The sequence below is a fragment of the Nicotiana tabacum genome, chromosome 22 (genome assembly GCF_000715075.1).
Source record: "Nicotiana tabacum cultivar K326 chromosome 22, ASM71507v2, whole genome shotgun sequence".
NCBI lineage: Eukaryota > Viridiplantae > Streptophyta > Magnoliopsida > Solanales > Solanaceae > Nicotiana > Nicotiana tabacum.
The window spans coordinates 177,507,702-177,525,578 of record NC_134101.1 but is presented as its reverse complement, the minus strand read 5'-3'; the positions used below and the strand labels follow the sequence as shown (position 1 = coordinate 177,525,578).

The 17,877-nt window shown below is 36.7% G+C and overlaps 3 protein-coding genes across 7 annotated transcripts; 2 read left to right on the top strand and 1 right to left on the bottom strand.

Annotated features, from left to right (window-relative positions):
* The first annotated feature begins 695 nt into the window (after window positions 1–695).
* On the top strand, window positions 696–5,535 carry LOC107791568 (uncharacterized). 4 transcript variants are annotated; one of them, XM_016613653.2, is made up of 10 exons: window positions 699–994; window positions 1,861–2,202; window positions 2,388–2,460; window positions 2,813–2,925; window positions 3,126–3,210; window positions 3,321–3,393; window positions 3,778–3,833; window positions 4,902–4,967; window positions 5,061–5,126; window positions 5,213–5,535. In XM_016613653.2, exons 1-10 carry the CDS (start codon window positions 819–821, stop codon window positions 5,291–5,293), a joined length of 1,131 nt encoding a protein of 376 aa, XP_016469139.1. In that variant the 5' UTR covers window positions 699–818; the 3' UTR covers window positions 5,294–5,535. The 4 variants fall into 4 exon arrangements, with proteins under 4 accessions (XP_075099238.1, XP_016469140.1, XP_016469139.1 ...); XM_016613655.2 differs by having other exon boundaries at window positions 761–994; window positions 1,839–2,202; XM_075243137.1 differs by lacking the exon at window positions 1,861–2,202 and having other exon boundaries at window positions 696–994.
* Window positions 5,536–5,888: 353 nt separating this feature from the next.
* On the bottom strand, window positions 5,889–11,002 carry LOC107791566 (putative LRR receptor-like serine/threonine-protein kinase At5g48740). Of its 2 annotated transcripts, XM_016613652.2 has the most exons (16): window positions 10,747–11,002; window positions 9,638–10,175; window positions 9,091–9,542; window positions 8,874–8,991; window positions 8,707–8,775; window positions 8,547–8,615; window positions 8,392–8,460; window positions 8,237–8,308; window positions 8,079–8,147; window positions 7,764–7,999; window positions 7,477–7,682; window positions 7,269–7,395; window positions 7,107–7,175; window positions 6,602–6,791; window positions 6,390–6,522; window positions 5,889–6,287 (listed from the first exon to the last, which is right to left on the bottom strand). In XM_016613652.2, the coding sequence occupies exons 1-16, from the start codon at window positions 10,823–10,825 to the stop codon at window positions 6,069–6,071; spliced, it is 2,715 nt and encodes a 904-aa protein (XP_016469138.2). In that variant the 5' UTR covers window positions 10,826–11,002; the 3' UTR covers window positions 5,889–6,068. The 2 variants fall into 2 exon arrangements, with proteins under 2 accessions (XP_016469138.2, XP_075099237.1); XM_075243136.1 differs by lacking the exon at window positions 7,764–7,999 and having other exon boundaries at window positions 7,477–7,673; window positions 8,041–8,147.
* A 3,655-nt stretch (window positions 11,003–14,657) lies between these two features.
* On the top strand, window positions 14,658–15,830 carry LOC142176170 (uncharacterized). The gene is made up of 2 exons (XM_075243255.1): window positions 14,658–15,096; window positions 15,388–15,830. Exons 1-2 carry the CDS (start codon window positions 14,658–14,660, stop codon window positions 15,828–15,830), a joined length of 882 nt encoding a protein of 293 aa, XP_075099356.1.
* The last annotated feature ends 2,047 nt before the right edge of the window (window positions 15,831–17,877 follow it).

Here is a 17,877-nt window from a genome sequence, read left to right as displayed (position 1 = left end):
TATGCCTTGCAGGAAGTGATTCCGAGTTAAAAAGATAATCGGGAGCTTAATCGAATAAGTTGGAGCTTCGAAGTTTGAGTAAAAGCTCAATGATTAAACCAGGATCGCGTCAGTATCAAAAATCGAAGAAGCAGGCAGTGCGACAGTGCTTTGTGCTGCTGTCTGTGAGAAACGACTCTCCGAGCCTCGCATGGGGCGGTGCGCATGTACAAAATTCTCAAAGTATTTTTTCTGCTTCGGCTTGAAAAGAGTAGTTTTGTCCGGATCTGTTCCTACATGGTATAAATACACCAAAAAGATATTTTTGAAGGAAATTTTGCATTCAGTTGCAAGAAATTAAAATATTCGCTTTCAAGGAAAATGTTGCCTTTACTCAAGCCCAAGTTCTAAGAAGCCCTTTGTCATTTTGTTACTTGGCACATGTATATGAAAATTGAAATGACATTTTAAAATATAATTTAAGTTGTTAGGGGAAGAGAAACATTTTTGTCCAATAGAAAAGGTATGATATTTTATTTAAACAAATAAACTTATGTGAAGCTTTCCTTTTTTTCCCCCTTAATTTCTTGTCTGGAACTTTCCCCCCTAATTCGTTTCCCGAAAGAGGGGAGATTGGAGTATCTCAAACGCAAGGAATACAGCCATGGGACAATCAATTCAATGGGCCCACAAAGATCTAGTCAGATCTGCCACGTTGCCCACTCTGCAATTCGACAGGACTCCGAGTTTATAGTATCCAATAGCATATACCATATTCCCGCTGTATACCACCACAAGCTACGGCAGCGCCACCACAGAAGATTCACCGCTTCACAACAATGGTGGCTCTAACTAATAACCAAATATTGTTGTCTCTTCCACTGTCTTCCTCTCAATCTGCAACTCCGCGAGAATATAATCAGCTCGAAGTTAATTCTTACATCCGTCGGAGAGCTCATTCAAGGAGGTGGAAACTATGGAGTTCATCGCAGCCATTCAACTCCTCACCCTCTAGGTAAAACCTCCTACAGCTATTCATCGCGAAATTAGTATAAATACATATATGTTCTACTCTATTTTTTTTAACTATATAGATAGTGGTTGAGCTCAATTGCAACAACTCCCTTAAATATGTGCTTGATTTCATTTTGTGGGCTTCTTTTGCGATGGCTGTGTATTTTGGTTTTTGTTTTCTACTTCTCAAGGTGAGCAGAAGTTTGACATTTTGAGTGTTGCATTCTTTTTAATTGACTTTTTGCTTCCTTTTACTGTCTCTACCGACGCTGCCTATACATGTGAGCTTCAAAAGTATACTCAGGTCCTAATTTCGGACAGAGGTGAATGGTTGCTGTAGGTGTAAATATAGTTCAATTATGATGAATATTGCATACTGCCTGAATAGAGCGGAATAAATAAACAGGATTCATTCAGTCGATCCTAATTAGTTTGGGGTTTCGATAAAATCCTACCTAATTTGGAATTGAGGGACGGCTATTTGATTTTTACTGTCACTACATCCATGGGAGAGGAGGGAAAGTGGAGTAGGTGGATGCATGGATATCTCTAAAATACCTTAATTTTCTTCCTTTTGCTGTCTAGCACAACCTAATTACGTTAGTGTCCAATTTAGTGCGACCATATAGAATTTCATAGACACCTGTACGTTGTTTGAGTTGAATTTTCAAGGAGACATTTTAGTTAATGTAATTTGTAATTTTATTGTATCTTTTTATGCATCAACTAGAATATTCCAAGAGGACTCCTGTATAACTCCAAAACTGGAATTTAAGTCTAATCAACGGGTTTAGTTAACTGAAATTATCAATGTATTTTGGTAACGGACCTTATATATGTGACAGATAGTTATCCATTCGAGTGTAGGATCAAAACATTTCAGCTTGTGAGAGCTAAAAGTTATGAAGCAGGACAGTCAGAGGACGCTGAGGAGACAATGCATAAGTCTTCCAATAATTTACCTGGTAGTCCGGAAGGTAAAACTGTCCGCACAGGAAGTTCGTTTCTGGCAAAACTGGCAATAGCGCTGGGTATAGCTGCTACAATTACATTCCTATCCATAGGCCTTAAACAGCCTAATCAAGGATCAAATTTTGGGATTCAATATCTGGTTGATGGATCATCATCTTCCACAATTACTACACCTGCTTCTGGTTTTTCTTTCAAAACTTTTGGCTATAGAGTCATGCTTCCAGAATATGCTCCAGGGTAAGCAACAGTTTTCATGCATCTGCAGTTTCATCATGACCTAAGCAGAAAAAGAGACGAACCTTATGCTTAATATACTTTAGCTACCACTGTGGTAGATGCTAAAGAAATTGATATCCTGGATATCTTATCTATTAGCTTTATTTGGGATATGATATTAAGCCCCTGTACTTCTCATACTTCAGATGGATCTACTTTTGGCTTCTGATGGCAGCTGGTTGTGGAATTTTTATTAGTGAGGAGGCTTTGAATATATGGGTCTGTCTCCTCTGCTGGTACTTCTGTTCATGAACTTCCCTGCTAACAAATTTTCTGTGTTGCAGATACTGTAGTTTTCCTACGATTATATTTCTTCTTTTGATTTGACATTTCTTTCGACATTAACGATTTAAGTTGTTCTTGTGATGTGAGGAAAAAGTGACAGGCCAAGTTGGAAAATGAGTTAAAGAAGCTTTAAGCTTTATAAAGTTAAAAGCTAGAACCTTATCTTTAAAAAGTTGAAAGCTAGAAATATGCTGTCATATAGTATCTTTAATAAGCACTAAGTTGGCTTGTTATCCTTCTTCATGACATTCATTATTAAGGTCAAATTCTCTGATGAATCGTGTAGGTTGGAGCCTCTATAGCACGAATGCTTGTTCTAGATGGAACGTGGCAATCGCTGGTGAACTCCTTTTCCAGAAATGCTCCATATATAGCATCCACTATTCTCTGGGTGTACTGGTTAGTAGAAACTGTCCTTTTGAGTTAATTTTCATGAATACATGTGCATGTCAACCTCTCAAGATTCTGCCGATCGCACAACCTTCCTTTGCTACTACAATTTACAAAGATATTATGCACCTTCGGTGCTACTATATATTGTTTTTGTAGAAACAGTTATTCCCACAATGTTAACATTATTGTGGATTCTGAATATTCAGGGGTGTCTGTATAAGCGATATGATACCTTTTTACCTTGGGAAGCTTTTTAAGCAATCTGGTGCGTCCAATGATGTTTGCTCAAAGGTTTGTTTTGGCTACTAGCATTTCACGCATGTTAAGATATTCAGTCTCCTTGTATTATTTAAAAACATATAAACTTTATTTTTGGGAATTCAGATTCAATTTGGTTGTAGTTAGGGATCGGTGATCAGAAGGCAAGAGATATTACAAACGCTGTACAAAAATATGGAAATCTCATTGGTTTTGGTGAGTTCAAAAAGATATGCTGATTTACTCCAGTTATCTCTTGCCTTGTGCTGAACTTTTAATTATGAAACCTTTGTTTCCTTTGATACTTGCACATTTATAACTTTGATCATAATCTCTATGTGATGTCTGAAGGAGTATGATTTAATTCTTTGTTAAGGTCTCTCTATTTTTGGAAATATTAGATCAAAATAAGTGGTCTACCTTAAAATTTATGCTATGTCTTAAGAGGTTGTACTTCTGGTCCATCTTAACCCTCATATCTATATGTATAAATCTCTTAACTTCTTCACATCAATCTAAAACAGCTGATCCTTCTTCTTATGATCTCATATTTCCGACATCCTTAATTGCTTATTGGTGGATTTTCCAATGCTGATGCAGTGGAACGGTTTTCTCTTGGAGTGAGAAATCCCACCGCTTTCCTTGCAGGGGCTCTGGTGAGTGATCTTTTTCTGTTTTCCTTCTTAACATGCTGAGTATTATATAGCTTAACACCCTTTTCTACTCTTTTGTTCCCTCTTTTGGGTACTACAAGTTTGGTGGTACGATATGCTTACCCATAAAACAAAGAGGTCTTAGTTAAGCAAGGAATGTGTTATCACATATTTCATTGATAATGTCAAAAACATTGCCTTCAATGCCTAGAAGTTTTGATAATCTCATTCCATTGCTTGAAACGATTGACATATTTAGTGAAAAAGTCATGCTTTGAAAACACAAGAAGGATAAACCCAGTGACCCTCAGTTATGAAGTTTGTATGCTATTTCTAAACCTAGTCTGACTAGAAATTCAATAACTGAGAATACGATTCCTGCATGACCAGCTCAGAAGCTCTAATACATTTTTGTATAATTTTTGATTTCTTTTGTCCTACTCCTACATAAAATGGCTACCAAAAAGGGAAAGCACCCGCTGCAATCCACCACTGGGTCCGTGTACTCCAGCTCACGGAGGGGCTAACTGATTTTGTAGAACTGAAAATAAGTGGTCCTTGGTTTCCGTATTCTTGAATTAGCCTATCAAGTGCCGTATTTTGCATGTTCGTCCCAATAAAGTTGATTATAACATAAGAGAGATAAAGTGGAACCTTGGTGGGGCATCTTCTCTCACCAAAAGGTTTTTCCACTCAAATCTGGAGCTTTGCCTGCACTTCATGCATTGGCAACTTAAAATTTGCCTAATCTTAGCAATTAGGGAAAGAATGATACAGCAGCATCTATCAATTTGGTGTCCTCAGTCTGTTCTTCCTTCCTGACCATTTCTAACCATTTTAGGTTCATTGTATTAGTAATAGCATTTTGTTTCTAATAGTGTTATCCTTAGATATTCATTTACCTTTCTCCTACAAAATGGTATGACTATTAATGGTCCATCTCAAGATTCTTATGATGGTTATGTGGTAGCTATTACCCCATGAACAAATGGTGAACAACTCAATGAATTCTCCCACGTTAAACAGATAGTTATACTGTTACAATCATTCATCTGCTCATATCTATTGCAGGATATATCACCAGAGTATTTCTTTGCCGGTGTCTGTTGCGGTGGCTTGATAACTCTTCCAATTCAGGTAAGTCTTGTGCTTGAGAAACAAGAGATTTACAGTTTTTAAATGTGCGTGCTGTTCATGCTCTTATCTCTTTTCTTTTTCTCCAAAATGCAGTTGACAATTGGATTTTTGCTAAGAGAGCGTCCTGTATTTGCAGTTGCAACTGTTGCTACTGTACTGGTAAAGCATAAATTTTGCTCTGCCCAATTTTGCATTTATTACCACAGAGTTAAAGAATCCAATTCCGGTTCCTACTAATTGTGCAGGGAATCTGGACAGTATTCCCCTATGCAGTGGCTGCTTGTACAGCATTATTCCTATATCTACGGCACCAGTTTTCCGGTTAGGCCAACTCATTACTTTTCCGATTGGTTTCACAAGTCTTAAACAACGTGGACTGGAGGCAAGCACATGACTGCTCGCGCTGGTGCAAGCCTGGATGGATGATGCCACTATTTGTTGATAATCACCCACATTTCTAGTATCTTCCAAATCAAACTGATTGAAAATCATCGGAGATATTCTAGAATGATAAACTAATGTATAATTGATTAATGATATGCCCATGGACACTATTCTTTATTCTCAACGAGGATGTTTAACTCTTTAAGATGAGAAATCTTTTTCAAAAGGAGGGGGAAAAAGAAAAAGAATGGGTAAAGGCTGCAAAATTAGCTTCAAGATTGTCTGTAAATTCAATAAGAATTGAAGATTCAATGGAACCAAAGAGTATGGCCCGGTGGTCAATGAAATGGGTTCCCTTGGAGATCAGGTTCACATTCCAGTGGAGACAAAAAACACTAGGTGATTATTTTCCATATGCCTACAAATTGGTCTAGATGCACTGTTAATATTTAATTTTTTTTTGAAGATTTTGTGATACAGGCAAGATTTTGGGAACTTCTTTTGCAGATATTGTGATAAGAATTTGGAAACAAGGCATTTTAAATAGACAAGTATGTAATTAAGGTAAGTTTTTGGGGAAGGGAGATCCTTAAATGTGAGATACATATCAATAACTTAAAACATTTTCAAGCTCCCATTTAAAACTTCACGCATAAGTTACTGAGACGAGCTCATATATTTTCAAATTCCGAGCTGCATTAGTGAAGGCATAAATTATCAATTGGCAAGTCCTTCAGATGCTAAATAGGAAAGTTGAATGCTGTATGCATCTTTGAGCTCAGCCAATACTTCTGCAATACTTGGCCTCCTCAATGCATCCCTCTCCACTGACCTAGAGGCGATTAAAGCCGCTCTTCTCATGCTCTCCGTATCAAAAGTTCCTTTTATGCTCTCATCTACTATCTCAAATGCACCTGCCTGCAAGTATGGCTTTGCCTGAAATTCACAATTGATATACAACAGATGAGTATTGTTGGACTTCAATGAAATGCTTTGTATTATATTTGCTGTGTAACACAATATAAGACTTTTATTTACCCATAGAACCAAGTTAAAGGAATCTGGAGAGCCCGAGTGACTAAGTGGTTCTCGACCACAGATAAGTTCAAGAAGAACGACTCCAAAACTGTAGATGTCACTCTTTTCAGTGAGTTGTCGAGTGGAATAGTATCTGTGGACAAGTAACGATAAAGGTTTAGGATTTTGAAGTAGCAAAATTGAAACATTGAGAACAGTATCTTGAAGCTTACTCGGGATCAAGATAGCCAGCAGTGCCTTTGACAACAGTGCTAACATGAGTTGCATCTGATTGAGTTACTTGCTTAGAAAGGCCAAAGTCAGATACCTTAGCATTCATGTCTGCATCCAGAAGTATGTTGCTGCTCTTCACATCACGGTGTATAATTCTTGGCTCAGTTCCATTGTGCAAGTAATCCAAACCTTTGAAAGTTATAATCAACTATTATAAACTATGTAAAACTTATTCTACATCATAAAGCTATAAGTATCTGCAGAGGGAGCAAAATCTACAAAGCAACTTATTCCTCTGGGCTATATATGGATCTTTTGGTTGTAGAAAACCAAGCATTTTGCCACACAACTGAGATGAACTCGCAGAACTACTTCAAGTATTTGTTTTCTCACTATGTATGATGCAAACCAATGTTTACTTCTGTACAGAAGAAATTTGTTGTTGATGGTAGTTCTCCAATGGAAGACAAGTTCGTTATTATCACGTCTCACTTTTACACATACCTTTTGCAGCATCAACTGCTATTTTCAATCTGCGCACCCAGCTTAGTGTCAATTTCTTGCTCATTGCTCCTGAAACAGTTATGAAGTGTTAGTTAACAATACGAGACAGAAGAACGTGGTGGATTTAGCATGTGTATACGGGTGAGATCATGTGTGACATACCGTAGAGGTTATCAGCCAGTGATCCTCCAGGTAAATACTCATAAACTAGAATTTGCTGTTTAGATTCATGGCAAAATCCTTCTAGTGACACAAGATTTGAATGACTTATATGTGATAGAAGGGACACCTAGAGAGATAATAAAGAAGCTGTTGAGTCTCTTTTTTCTTTATAGACTGAAACTGAACTAGCACAAGTTTAGTGACAAACCTCATTGATAAAAGAATCAGCACCTAGTTGAGTTTTATCGAATCGAACTTTAACAGCAACTTGTTTACCATCAGGAAGTTTCCCAAGATAAACAGACCCGAAACTACCGCGACCAATAACCTCTTTGAAGTTGTTTGTAGCAGCTTTGATTTCTTTGTATGAAAAGACTTTTGCAGCATTCCAGTTTTTCATTTCTGCTGCAGTTCCTAAAATTAGAAAATAGTTCCTGCTTAGAAGTAGATTTATCACAATTCTGCTGATAAAGAAAAGTTTCGACTTTTTCATACTTGATGCATATGTATCTCCACTTTTTCTTCTCCTCATGTACAAGAATACTGATATAAAGATTAGGAATAGAGCAACTATAGCTACTCCAACTGCACCAAGTATAATTGCTAATCGTTTATGGCTCTTGCGTTTTGTGGGGGTAAATACAGTGACTTGTGGTGTCTCAATTGTAGGGTTTTTTGAGAAGTCATTGCATAAAGACATAGTGAAGGACAGACATAGATTTCCTGATGATCTGCAAAATAGGGGGGAAAAAACATAAATCGAGAAACTGACATGAGAAGCAAAGAAACACGACGTTTTCAATTTCGTACAGGACTTGTAAACTCTCTCTGTTCAAAGCTTGTGGCAGCGGGCCTTGCAGCTTATTGTTCTCTAGGTTCCTGAATGTTGCAGAGAGGTAATCAGTATACTTCATCAGGTGAAGTACTTTAACAAGTTCTAAATGCCAGTATATATTATCCTCACTCACAGTAAGTGGAGGTCCTTCAGTTCTCCAACGCTATCGGGTACTGTTCCCTGCAAACTATTGTTATGCAAGTCCCTTCAATAGAAAACACATCAGTTTTAAATACTGTCTTTCCCACCGTTGAACAATAGTAGCAACAAATAAGCAGTGAGACTTACAAAACTTGAAGGTTTATCAAGTCTTCTAACTCAGAACCAAAAGCTGTAAGTTGATTGAAGCTCAAGTTCCTGCATCATTGAGCACAAAACTATTTTAGTCAATGCTCTCTAAAATACATTAACATAACATGGTAATTCCTCATCACAAGTATTACAGCTTCTTAAGATGTTGCAGGCTGCCGATATTTTGTATCTCTCCAGCAAGTGAAGTGTTATGCAAATCCCTGCAACAAGCAGAACCTCAAATAAGTAAAACGCAACGTAGCTAAACAATGGGTTATTAAGTGATAAGTTGTTAAGATTAATGACTCTTACAGGGATTTCAGATCCAGTAAATCACCAAACGTTGGGCTGATTGACCTCAAGTCTACATCAGAAAGCTCCCTGTACAAAGTCTAACTTTAATATGTTTTGTTCTTAACAGAAGTGAGACCAAGAGATAAGGAAAGGAAAATATAGTTCCTAGGAAAGCTTGGACATACAATGAAGTTACCAAATTTCCTTCACATTCTATGTGTTCCCATGATTTAGGAGAGCATGGATCATCTTCCCAATCAAGATGTAGACCAGTTGACTGCTGAATAACTTGTAGGGCTGAAACTGCAAAAATTAAACAATGTCAAAATTTGGTGCAATTGGTTCTAACAGACTACTTTGAAGATCATAGATATCGAAGAGACAATAAAACAATAATAGAACCTGTGGTTGTGGAAGTTTCTAAGGGAATTTCCAGGATCTCATAGACCTCAAGAGCATTGATTATGGGATAGTAGTGAACAGTCTTCAATGTGATGTTCAAGCTATCAATTCCTTTCATGGTAAAGAACAGACTACTGACTTCCCATCGATTCACTGTGTAGTTTGATCGAACAATATAACCATTAATGAGTACATCGAATGAAGGGGAGACAGGCAAAATCCCAGCAAAGTAAAGAACAATGTGGTAATCTCCTTGATGATCAATAGGAAAGTTATATGTCATGTCGTTCCGACGTGCCAAAACTCTTCCAGTTTGAAGAACAGCTGCAGGAGGGCTCTCTTTCAGAACTGACATATTGAAATTGGCTTGAATATCAAAACCAGAAGACACATGAAATGGACTGAAATCTTCATCAGCATCCCAAATTCTATCATACAGATCAATCGGGTACCTTTTACATAGCACGAAAAACATCACATTTAGACAGAAAGTAAGGACTAAACAATCGATAATACATTAACATAATAGACAAGTGAGAGTTTTGACCTTAAGGACCAATTATAACCACAATTGACACGATAACATTTCCTCAACATCTTGTTCGGAAAATCTCCCAAGGCATCGATGTAAGCTCCTTGAGGAAGTGGCCTAAGTTCAAGGGATGAAATAACTGGAAATCCACTATTTGTAAGAGAGTGAAAACATAAAGACACAATGTCTTTATCAACTGTCCATATGAACTCTTCGATCCACGGATCGGTGTTACTAAGATTGACTGTGGTTGTGATAGCCCTCCCAAGAGAAACAGAGAATGCAGGGGGTTTATTAAGTCCATCATAATTCTTATACACAAACTGAGTCCTCACAAGAACCAAGGATGATACATTTTTCACTGGTAGCTTGTAACATTTTCTAAGCAGAGAATCAGGAAAGAACCTAACTGGGAGAGTAGATGGAGAGGATCCCTCTTGAAAATGGACAGTGGCGACGTCGCCAGCTGAGATATAGGCACCATCTGGTGTCCATGTAATGTTGGAGGAATCAACATAGGTAGTATTTTCACCACAAGACAAGCTCAAAAATCCTGCATATTTTCACAACATAAGCAAGAGTTCATCTCAAAACATTTATTTATTTGTGGAGAAAGATTGTAATAGTAAAAAGTTCTAAACTAACAGCATCCTACTGCAACATAAGGGAATGATTGTAATAGTTAAGAAAATGGACCGGCCTAATTCAAACCCAAAAGCTAGTTCATAAGGGAGTGATTGTCTAAGAATATATAAGAAAATAAACACATACTTTCAGTCAATGTGAGACTCTAACAGCCCCCACATGCCCAAAGATGAACATATGGAACAACATAAGATGGAAGTCCGACATTGAGTAAACAAAAAATATGGATGATTTGGCTCTGATACCACGTTAAAAGATAGACGTTGAGCCTAACTCATGTTAATGTTAACTCATTATGTGAGAATTACCCAAAATCATGTAAAGGACAACTGATACATACTCAACAAATGTGGGACTCTAACATTTAGGTTCTTAGAATCATACTTAAATTTCTATTGTGTAACGACTATTGAATATTTTCTAAAGCTTTGCATAAGGGTAAAAGAAAAGAAAAAGACAATTAAAGACTAATTGTGTACCATCTGGATCGCAGAAAGCAACAGTGATGAAGAGAGCAGATAGAAGAAACCAAGAATAGTAACACCGATGCAGCTCCATTGAAGAAGAGCAAAATAGTAGAGATAAGTGCCTTCCTTTAATATCAAAGAATGTATGAAAAGTTAAATTTGGAACTGAAGGGTCTGAATTGAAGGGACAGAGGTGAAAGCAAAAGGGAATGTTGAGGACATGTAATCAGTCGCAGCTTAGGAATGAAGAAGAAAGAAAAGCAGTAGCAAGAAAAGAGAGAAGAGACAACAAGTCCTTTTCAACTTTCCTTTTATGTTGCTTTATTGACAGAGTTGAGTAAAAGAGAAGATGTGATATTGACAGCCGTTGAAGCTGCGTTAACGGGCAAAATGATAATCATACGAAGATCAGAGAGGAAGAAAATAAAAGGGTTATGGCACATGGGAATGAGTAGTACTACAAAGCAATGATGTATGATGATGACCATTGTCTCCATTGATAAGCACGTCTTTTTAACAAAGAAAAAGAAGGAGAGACACTACGTGAAACACTGTGTCCTAAATGTCATGCACTCAAAATATGATGAGCAATTGTTGCTTGTTAGTACTACTCGTAACCGTTGCCCCTATGCCTCAAGCCTACCACACCCCTTGATGGTAATAGATACATGATATATGTTTGCATATACATTTCTTTAACCTAATCACAATTAGTTATTGCATATATATATATATATATATATATATATATATATATATATATATATATATATATATATATATTTTACCGTATTAAATCACTTAAGTGTCATTTGACACCCCTTCTATATGTATGTATGTGTTTTTTTCCTTCTCTTTCTCATTTTTTGGTTTGAGATTATTTTTAATCAAGGACAGGAATGATCATGTAAAATAATGGTGGATAGGAGAATTTAACAGTGTAAAGAAGTATTTATTTGTTTTGGGCATTCAGAAGAAATAAAATTCTTTCATTGTGACAATTTATAGGGAAAAGCTCTTGAGTTTTGTATTTTTCTAAATACCTGGCTGAAATGTAGGGAACTAATGAACTGTTGCCCAATCATTTTTCTTGCTTTTTAAATCTTGCTCTTTCAATTTTTTTCCTATTAATTATATCCATAATGCATAGGATGCTTAGTATTCCAGCATTCCCTTATATGATTGTTTTTAGGCTTTTTGCTTTTCCTGTCTTTTTATCTTTATAGGAGTATTCCATAGCTTAGCTTTCAAATCAGTCTCCATTTTGTTGTCTTCCTCATCAAGGAAAATCATCAATCTCAAGGACAAGGAAACATGGTTAGTCAACACAATGATTATACATTAGTTTACTGTCAAATATAATAATAATAATAATAATAATAATAATAATAATAATAATAATAATAATAATAATAATAAGAATAAGAATAAGAAGAGTATAAAGCTAATAATTGATTATCCATGGACAATGAATATTTAACGACTCAATTACAGCACAATTAACGGAAAAAGTTATATGGCAGTTCATTATGATATGAGGAATCTACTTTTTTTTCTCGAATAATCTAATTTTTTAATAACTATCTATCATTTTGCCAACATAATTTATGGCCAATTCAGGCGACATACATTAGTTAGCATCGCCCGTCAGCAGCGTAAGCTACTTGATTTTTTTCCCAAAATAGTATAACAACCTTTGATGTTACAACTTTGAATTAGTTTTCCAATACTTTTAGCGTAATTTATAATGTAAAGATTCGTAAAACTACTGCATATCATTTTAAAGATAAGATAGTACACAATATACAGATTTTTCGGCGCAAGTATTCTCGTTACTAAATTCTGAAGCTCGTTACAGAAGAAGCTCATCATCAAGCATACAAATTTTCATTTCCCATTACGACAACCTGTGCCAAAAAGAAGGGAGAAAACAGCATAACGATCAAAATGGACTACTAGTTACTCAGTACATATATTTTCTCTCCCCATACGTATTCTTTCCAATGATATCTCCCTTTTAATATTAAGTTGAGGATGGGATAAAGAACCTTTTCATGAGACCTCTTTAAATAGGGAACTAGAAAAACAAGCTAAAGAGTAATCACAAGTGCAAATAACGTTACATATAAAAGTTCTAAAATAGGACATTAACCATTAAATTAAATTTTCCACATTCCATTTACCTTAATTAAGAACAAAACAAACTCCGAATTAATGAAACCTTTAGTTCCATATTCAGCACAGACTCAGATAAGGAAATTAAATCAGGAGCAAAAGAGAAGCAAGAAGAACATTTCCATTTCACTGGCTTAATTTTATAAAGTAATCCATCCAACACTGTAAAATAGCATCTTCAAGAAAGCTACAAGACACACCAGCAGAAAATAAGCCAAATATACGGGTTATGAGGCGCACGTTAACCGTTGCTCTCGGCGCATGGTAGCAAGGATTGCAATTGTGACCGGAATCAATGGCTCGTCGCCGGAAAACTGTGCATGATACTACTACGCAGTCGGGGAAGCTTATTACTCCAGCAAACGATGCTCAAACGGAATTACCTCCACTCACATTTGGAAGTTTCCTTCCACAGAAATACCAGTCGACCGAGGAAGCTCATGAAACAAGCAGTTCTGAAGGAGATGTACAACTTCAACCTATTAAAGCAGAAGGAACAATGAATCCAGCAGTGAGACGCTTACAGTTTTCAGAAGCAAGTGGATCGGAGAAGCCAACTCCTACGGCAACTGATATTGTACGAGGGAATCGCATCTCGCAAATGGGTATAACATTATCATTTGTTCCTCCAATTGATAGAGATGGTAGGAAAATTGTTAAATTGAGTGAGGATGATCTGCAATCTCACGCGGATTATTGGAAAACCTCACTAATTGGATACATAATAGGGGAAAATCCTTATGAAAAGCTATGGATAATTTTGTAATGAATGTGTGGAATTTTATTACTAAGCCTCAGATTCTGATTCATTCTAAGGGCTATTGCATTTTTAAATTTCACACCATAGCTGATAGAGATCAAGTTCTTCAATCAGGACCATACACATACAGGAACAAACCTAGGGTGCTAAGGCTATGGGAAATTGACTTTTCATTCAATAGAGACATCTTAAGCATAATTCCAGTTTGGGTGAGATTTCCTGGGCCACCAGTGGGGTATTGGTCTACTGAAGCCCTAAGCAAAATGGCTAGTGTGGTGGGAAAGCCCCTGTACGCTGACAAATTTACTGCTCATTATGAGAAAATATCCTATGCTAGAGTCCTTGTAGAGGTAGATGTTGTCTCTGCCAGATCAGATAGAGATAAAGTCACCTTTTGGGCTAATGGTACAGACTATTGAATATGATTGGACACCTATTTTTTGTAATGACTGTCTGAAATTTGGGCATGACTCTATTGATTGTTGGCATAACACAAAGTGTGATGAAGAGCAGGATACTAAGGAAGGGGAAAGACCAAGGAGACAGAGAAGAAGAGCAAAGAAACAAGCAAAACTGTTAAACAAGCTTGGCTTGTAAAAAATCCTCAAGTGAATGCAGAGTTAGATCCTCAGAAAGGAATAGTCCTACAAGAGAAACCTACTCAAGAAAATGATTGCTTGGAGAAGGTTAGTGGAAGTATAGAGACTACACAACAGACTGCTTCTCTGCCATGTCAGGCAAGAGATGGGACCAACACACAGGAGATTATCTGCAGCAATACTGTGGTAGAAGGAGATATTGACAAAGGAAAGGCAATTGCTGAGATATAGGATGCTGGGCGAAGAGGACAACAGGAAGATCCAGGTCCATCTTGCCCCCTAATTTCCAATTTTCTATGATTATTGTCACTTAGAACATTAGGGGGCTAAATCAAGCCCATAAGTAGAAAGTGGTCAAGACTTTTCTAGCTACAAATAAAGTAGATGTAATGGGATGTATAGAAACCAGAGTTAAGGAGCACCAGGCTAAGAAAATACAAAAAAAGATTGCCCAGGGATGGAATGCTTGCTGCAATTCTTCATTTGTTGTGAATGAGAGAATTTGGATACTTTGGAAAGCTCATATACAAGTACAGATTATCCTTATTACAGATCAATTCATCCATTGCTTAATAGAAGATACTAGCACTCAATTTAAAACACATCTGAGTGTCATTTATGCTCAGAATGATGGCCACCAAAGGGAAAATCTATGGAGGGATCTTAGACAGATAAATATTCCGGCCCACGAAATATGGCTGCTTAGTGGAGATTTCAATAATGTTCTTTCTTCTGAGGATAGAATAGGATCCCCTGTAATTGCTGTTGAAATACAGGGATTTAAGGATGTGATAGATACTCTACAGCTTACCCCATTTAGAGCTAAAGGTTGGCATTACACTTGGACAAATAAGTAAGGTACTGGTTTAAGAGTCTATAGTAAGATAGACTGGGCATTTGGGGAACTATTAGTGGATTCAGCAGTATAGTCATACAGAAGCTGATTTTTTGAATCCATCACTTTCTGATCATTCCCCTATCTTAATCAAATGTGGTAGTCAGAAGTTATTGCATCCTAAGTCATTTAGGCTATACACAAATATCATGGAGATAACACAATTTCAGAGTATTATTCAGCAAGTATGGAATCAGGACTATGATGGAGCACCTGTGCAACAGATCTGGTGCAAACTAAAGACTATGACAGAAGAACTGAAGGATATAAATGCCTATATGACTTCATACAAACAGAAACTGGAGCAGGCAAGAAAAAATTGGATATTATTCAGAGTCAAATTCAACAGTATCCTCTGGCACATGGCCTTTTTTATGAAGAGAAAGACACTCTAGCTGAAATTGAGAAATGGAGCAATGTGGAGGAACACGTGATGAGGCAGAAGTCCAATGCTTGCTGGATTGAATGTGGAGATACGAATACAAAGTATTTTCATGCTCAGTGGAAGATTAGATCCAGTCAGAATAGTATAACTTCCATATATACTAATATAGGAATAAAACTAACAGAGCCCAAATTAGTTGAGCCGGAATTTATCAGTGTATTTCAGTCTTTTATGGGAGATTGTACTACTGAGTTTCCATGTGCAAAACACAGCTATAATTAAGGAAGGACCATGCTTAACTATATCACAACAAAGAAGTTTAATTTAGAATGTTACAATGGATGAGATCACAACTACAATAAAGGAGATGCCTAAAGACAAATCACCAGGGGTTGATGGGTTTCCTGTGAAATTCTTTACCAGGAATTGGGAGATAGTGAAAGAGGATATAGTTGCAATTGTAAATGACTTCTTTTCTACTAGCAGATTGCCTGGAATGATTAATACAACAACTATTACACTAGTGCCTAAAGTGTTATCACCTGCAACAGTAAAGGACTATAGACTTATTGCATGCTGTACTGCACTTTATAATATCATATCCAAAGTCATTACACGGAGGATAAAAAATATTCTTGATGGGTTGATTGGTCAGTCTCAATCAACATTTGTTGAAGGGAGAAGTATAATTGATAATATTCTGCTTAGCCATGAATTGTTTAAAGGGTATTCCAGAAAATGTCTCTCCTAGATGTGCGATGAAGGTGGATTTAAGGAAAGCCTATGATACTCTGGAATGGATTTTTCTTAGACAAATGCTTATTGATCTTGGGTTTCCATTCAAATTTGTACAGTGGATAATGATATGTGTCACCACTGTATCATATTCCTTGGTCCTAAATGATGGTCTGACAAAGCCTTTCAAAGGAAAGAGAGGGATTAGGCAAGGAGACCTAATGTCTCCATGCTTGTTTGTTATTGCTATGGAATATTTGAGTAGAGAACTGGGACAATTGCATCAAAATGGAAACTTCAATTTCCATCCTAAGTGCAGGAAACTAAACAACACACATATATGCTTTGCTGATGACCTTCTAATGTATTGTAGAGCTGATTTTGAATCCATAATTATCCTAAATGCTGCCTTCCACAGATTCTCAGCTGTATCCGGATTACAGGCAAATGTTAGTAAAAGTACAATATACATGGCTGGGATTTCTCAAGCTGAAAGAGAAGAAATACTTGAAACATTGGGGTTCACTAAAGGAAAGCTCCCTTTCAAATATTTGGGAATTCCTTTAGATTCTAAGAAGCTAGCAATCTATCAACATTTGCCTCTTATTGAGAAGATAGCAACAAAAATCACATGCTGGTCAACAAAACTTCTATCTTATGCTGGTAGGTGTCAACTGATAAAGGCTGTTATTTTTGCTATTCAAACATATTCGGCACAGATTTTTATTCTTCCAAAGAAGGTGATGAAAATAATTGAAGCAATATGCAGAACTTTCTTATGGACTGGTGTTGCTATATTTCAAAGAAGGCACTAGTAGCTTGGGAAAATGTGTGCAGACCAATAATTGCTGGAGGACTCAATGTACTGGACATAAAGGTTTGGAACAAAGCTACAATTATCAAACATCTATGGGACAAAACAAGGAAGAAGGACTGTTTATGGATAAAGTGCGTACCCAGTTTATATATAAAGAACAGGGACTTGAAAACAATGGCTACTGCTAAGACAACATCTTGGGTGGTGAGGAAGATACTAGACAATAGAAGTTTGATCATGGAGCATCAGCAATTCTAAGGAAGCATTCACACCGGATTACAGGCAATGTGCAAGAATGGAAAATTTCAGATCAAGCAGATGTAATTGAAGTTGATACCAGATTACCTCAGAATTGAATGGAAAAGTTTAATGCTGTATATAAATATACATCCTAGATATAGATTCACTCTTTGGCTTGCAGTACAACAGAGACTAGCAACAGTTGACAGACTATTGAAAATTGGTATTCAAGTTCCTGCAGCTTGTGCATTATGTGGGCATAATCTAGAATCATTTAACCACTTGTTCTTTGAATGCTCAAACACAAAGAAATTGTGGTCTAGACTATGCTTATGGCTGGGTATAAGAGGAATAATGGAGGATGGGAAGCTGAACTGAAATGGGTATGCAAGAAAGCTAAAAGCACGAAAGAAATAAATGCTATAACCAGCTGTGTTTTTGCTATAACTGTTGCAATGATTTGGAGGGAGAGAAACAGAATCAGGTTTGATAAAGCCAAGTATGATGAACTTCAAATATGCAGAAAGATAGTGCTGC

Coding starts and splice junctions, on each gene's coding strand:
- LOC107791568 (XM_016613653.2), top strand. CDS start 819: ATGGTGGCTCTAACTAATAACCAAATATTGTTGTCTCTTCCACTGTCT. Junction 995..1,860: donor TTCAACTCCTCACCCTCTAG/GTAAAACCTCCT, acceptor ATTCGAGTGTAG/GATCAAAACATTTCAGCTTG. Junction 3,211..3,320: donor CCAATGATGTTTGCTCAAAG/GTTTGTTTTGGC, acceptor ATTTGGTTGTAG/TTAGGGATCGGTGATCAGAA.
- LOC107791566 (XM_016613652.2), bottom strand. CDS start 10,825: ATGGAGCTGCATCGGTGTTACTATTCTTGGTTTCTTCTATCTGCTCTC. Junction 8,776..8,873: donor GGAAATTTGGTAACTTCATT/GTATGTCCAAGC, acceptor GACTTTGTACAG/GGAGCTTTCTGATGTAGACT. Junction 6,288..6,389: donor CCTTTAACTTGGTTCTATGG/GTAAATAAAAGT, acceptor TGTGAATTTCAG/GCAAAGCCATACTTGCAGGC.
- LOC142176170 (XM_075243255.1), top strand. CDS start 14,658: ATGGGATGTATAGAAACCAGAGTTAAGGAGCACCAGGCTAAGAAAATA. Junction 15,097..15,387: donor TACCCCATTTAGAGCTAAAG/GTTGGCATTACA, acceptor CCTGTGCAACAG/ATCTGGTGCAAACTAAAGAC.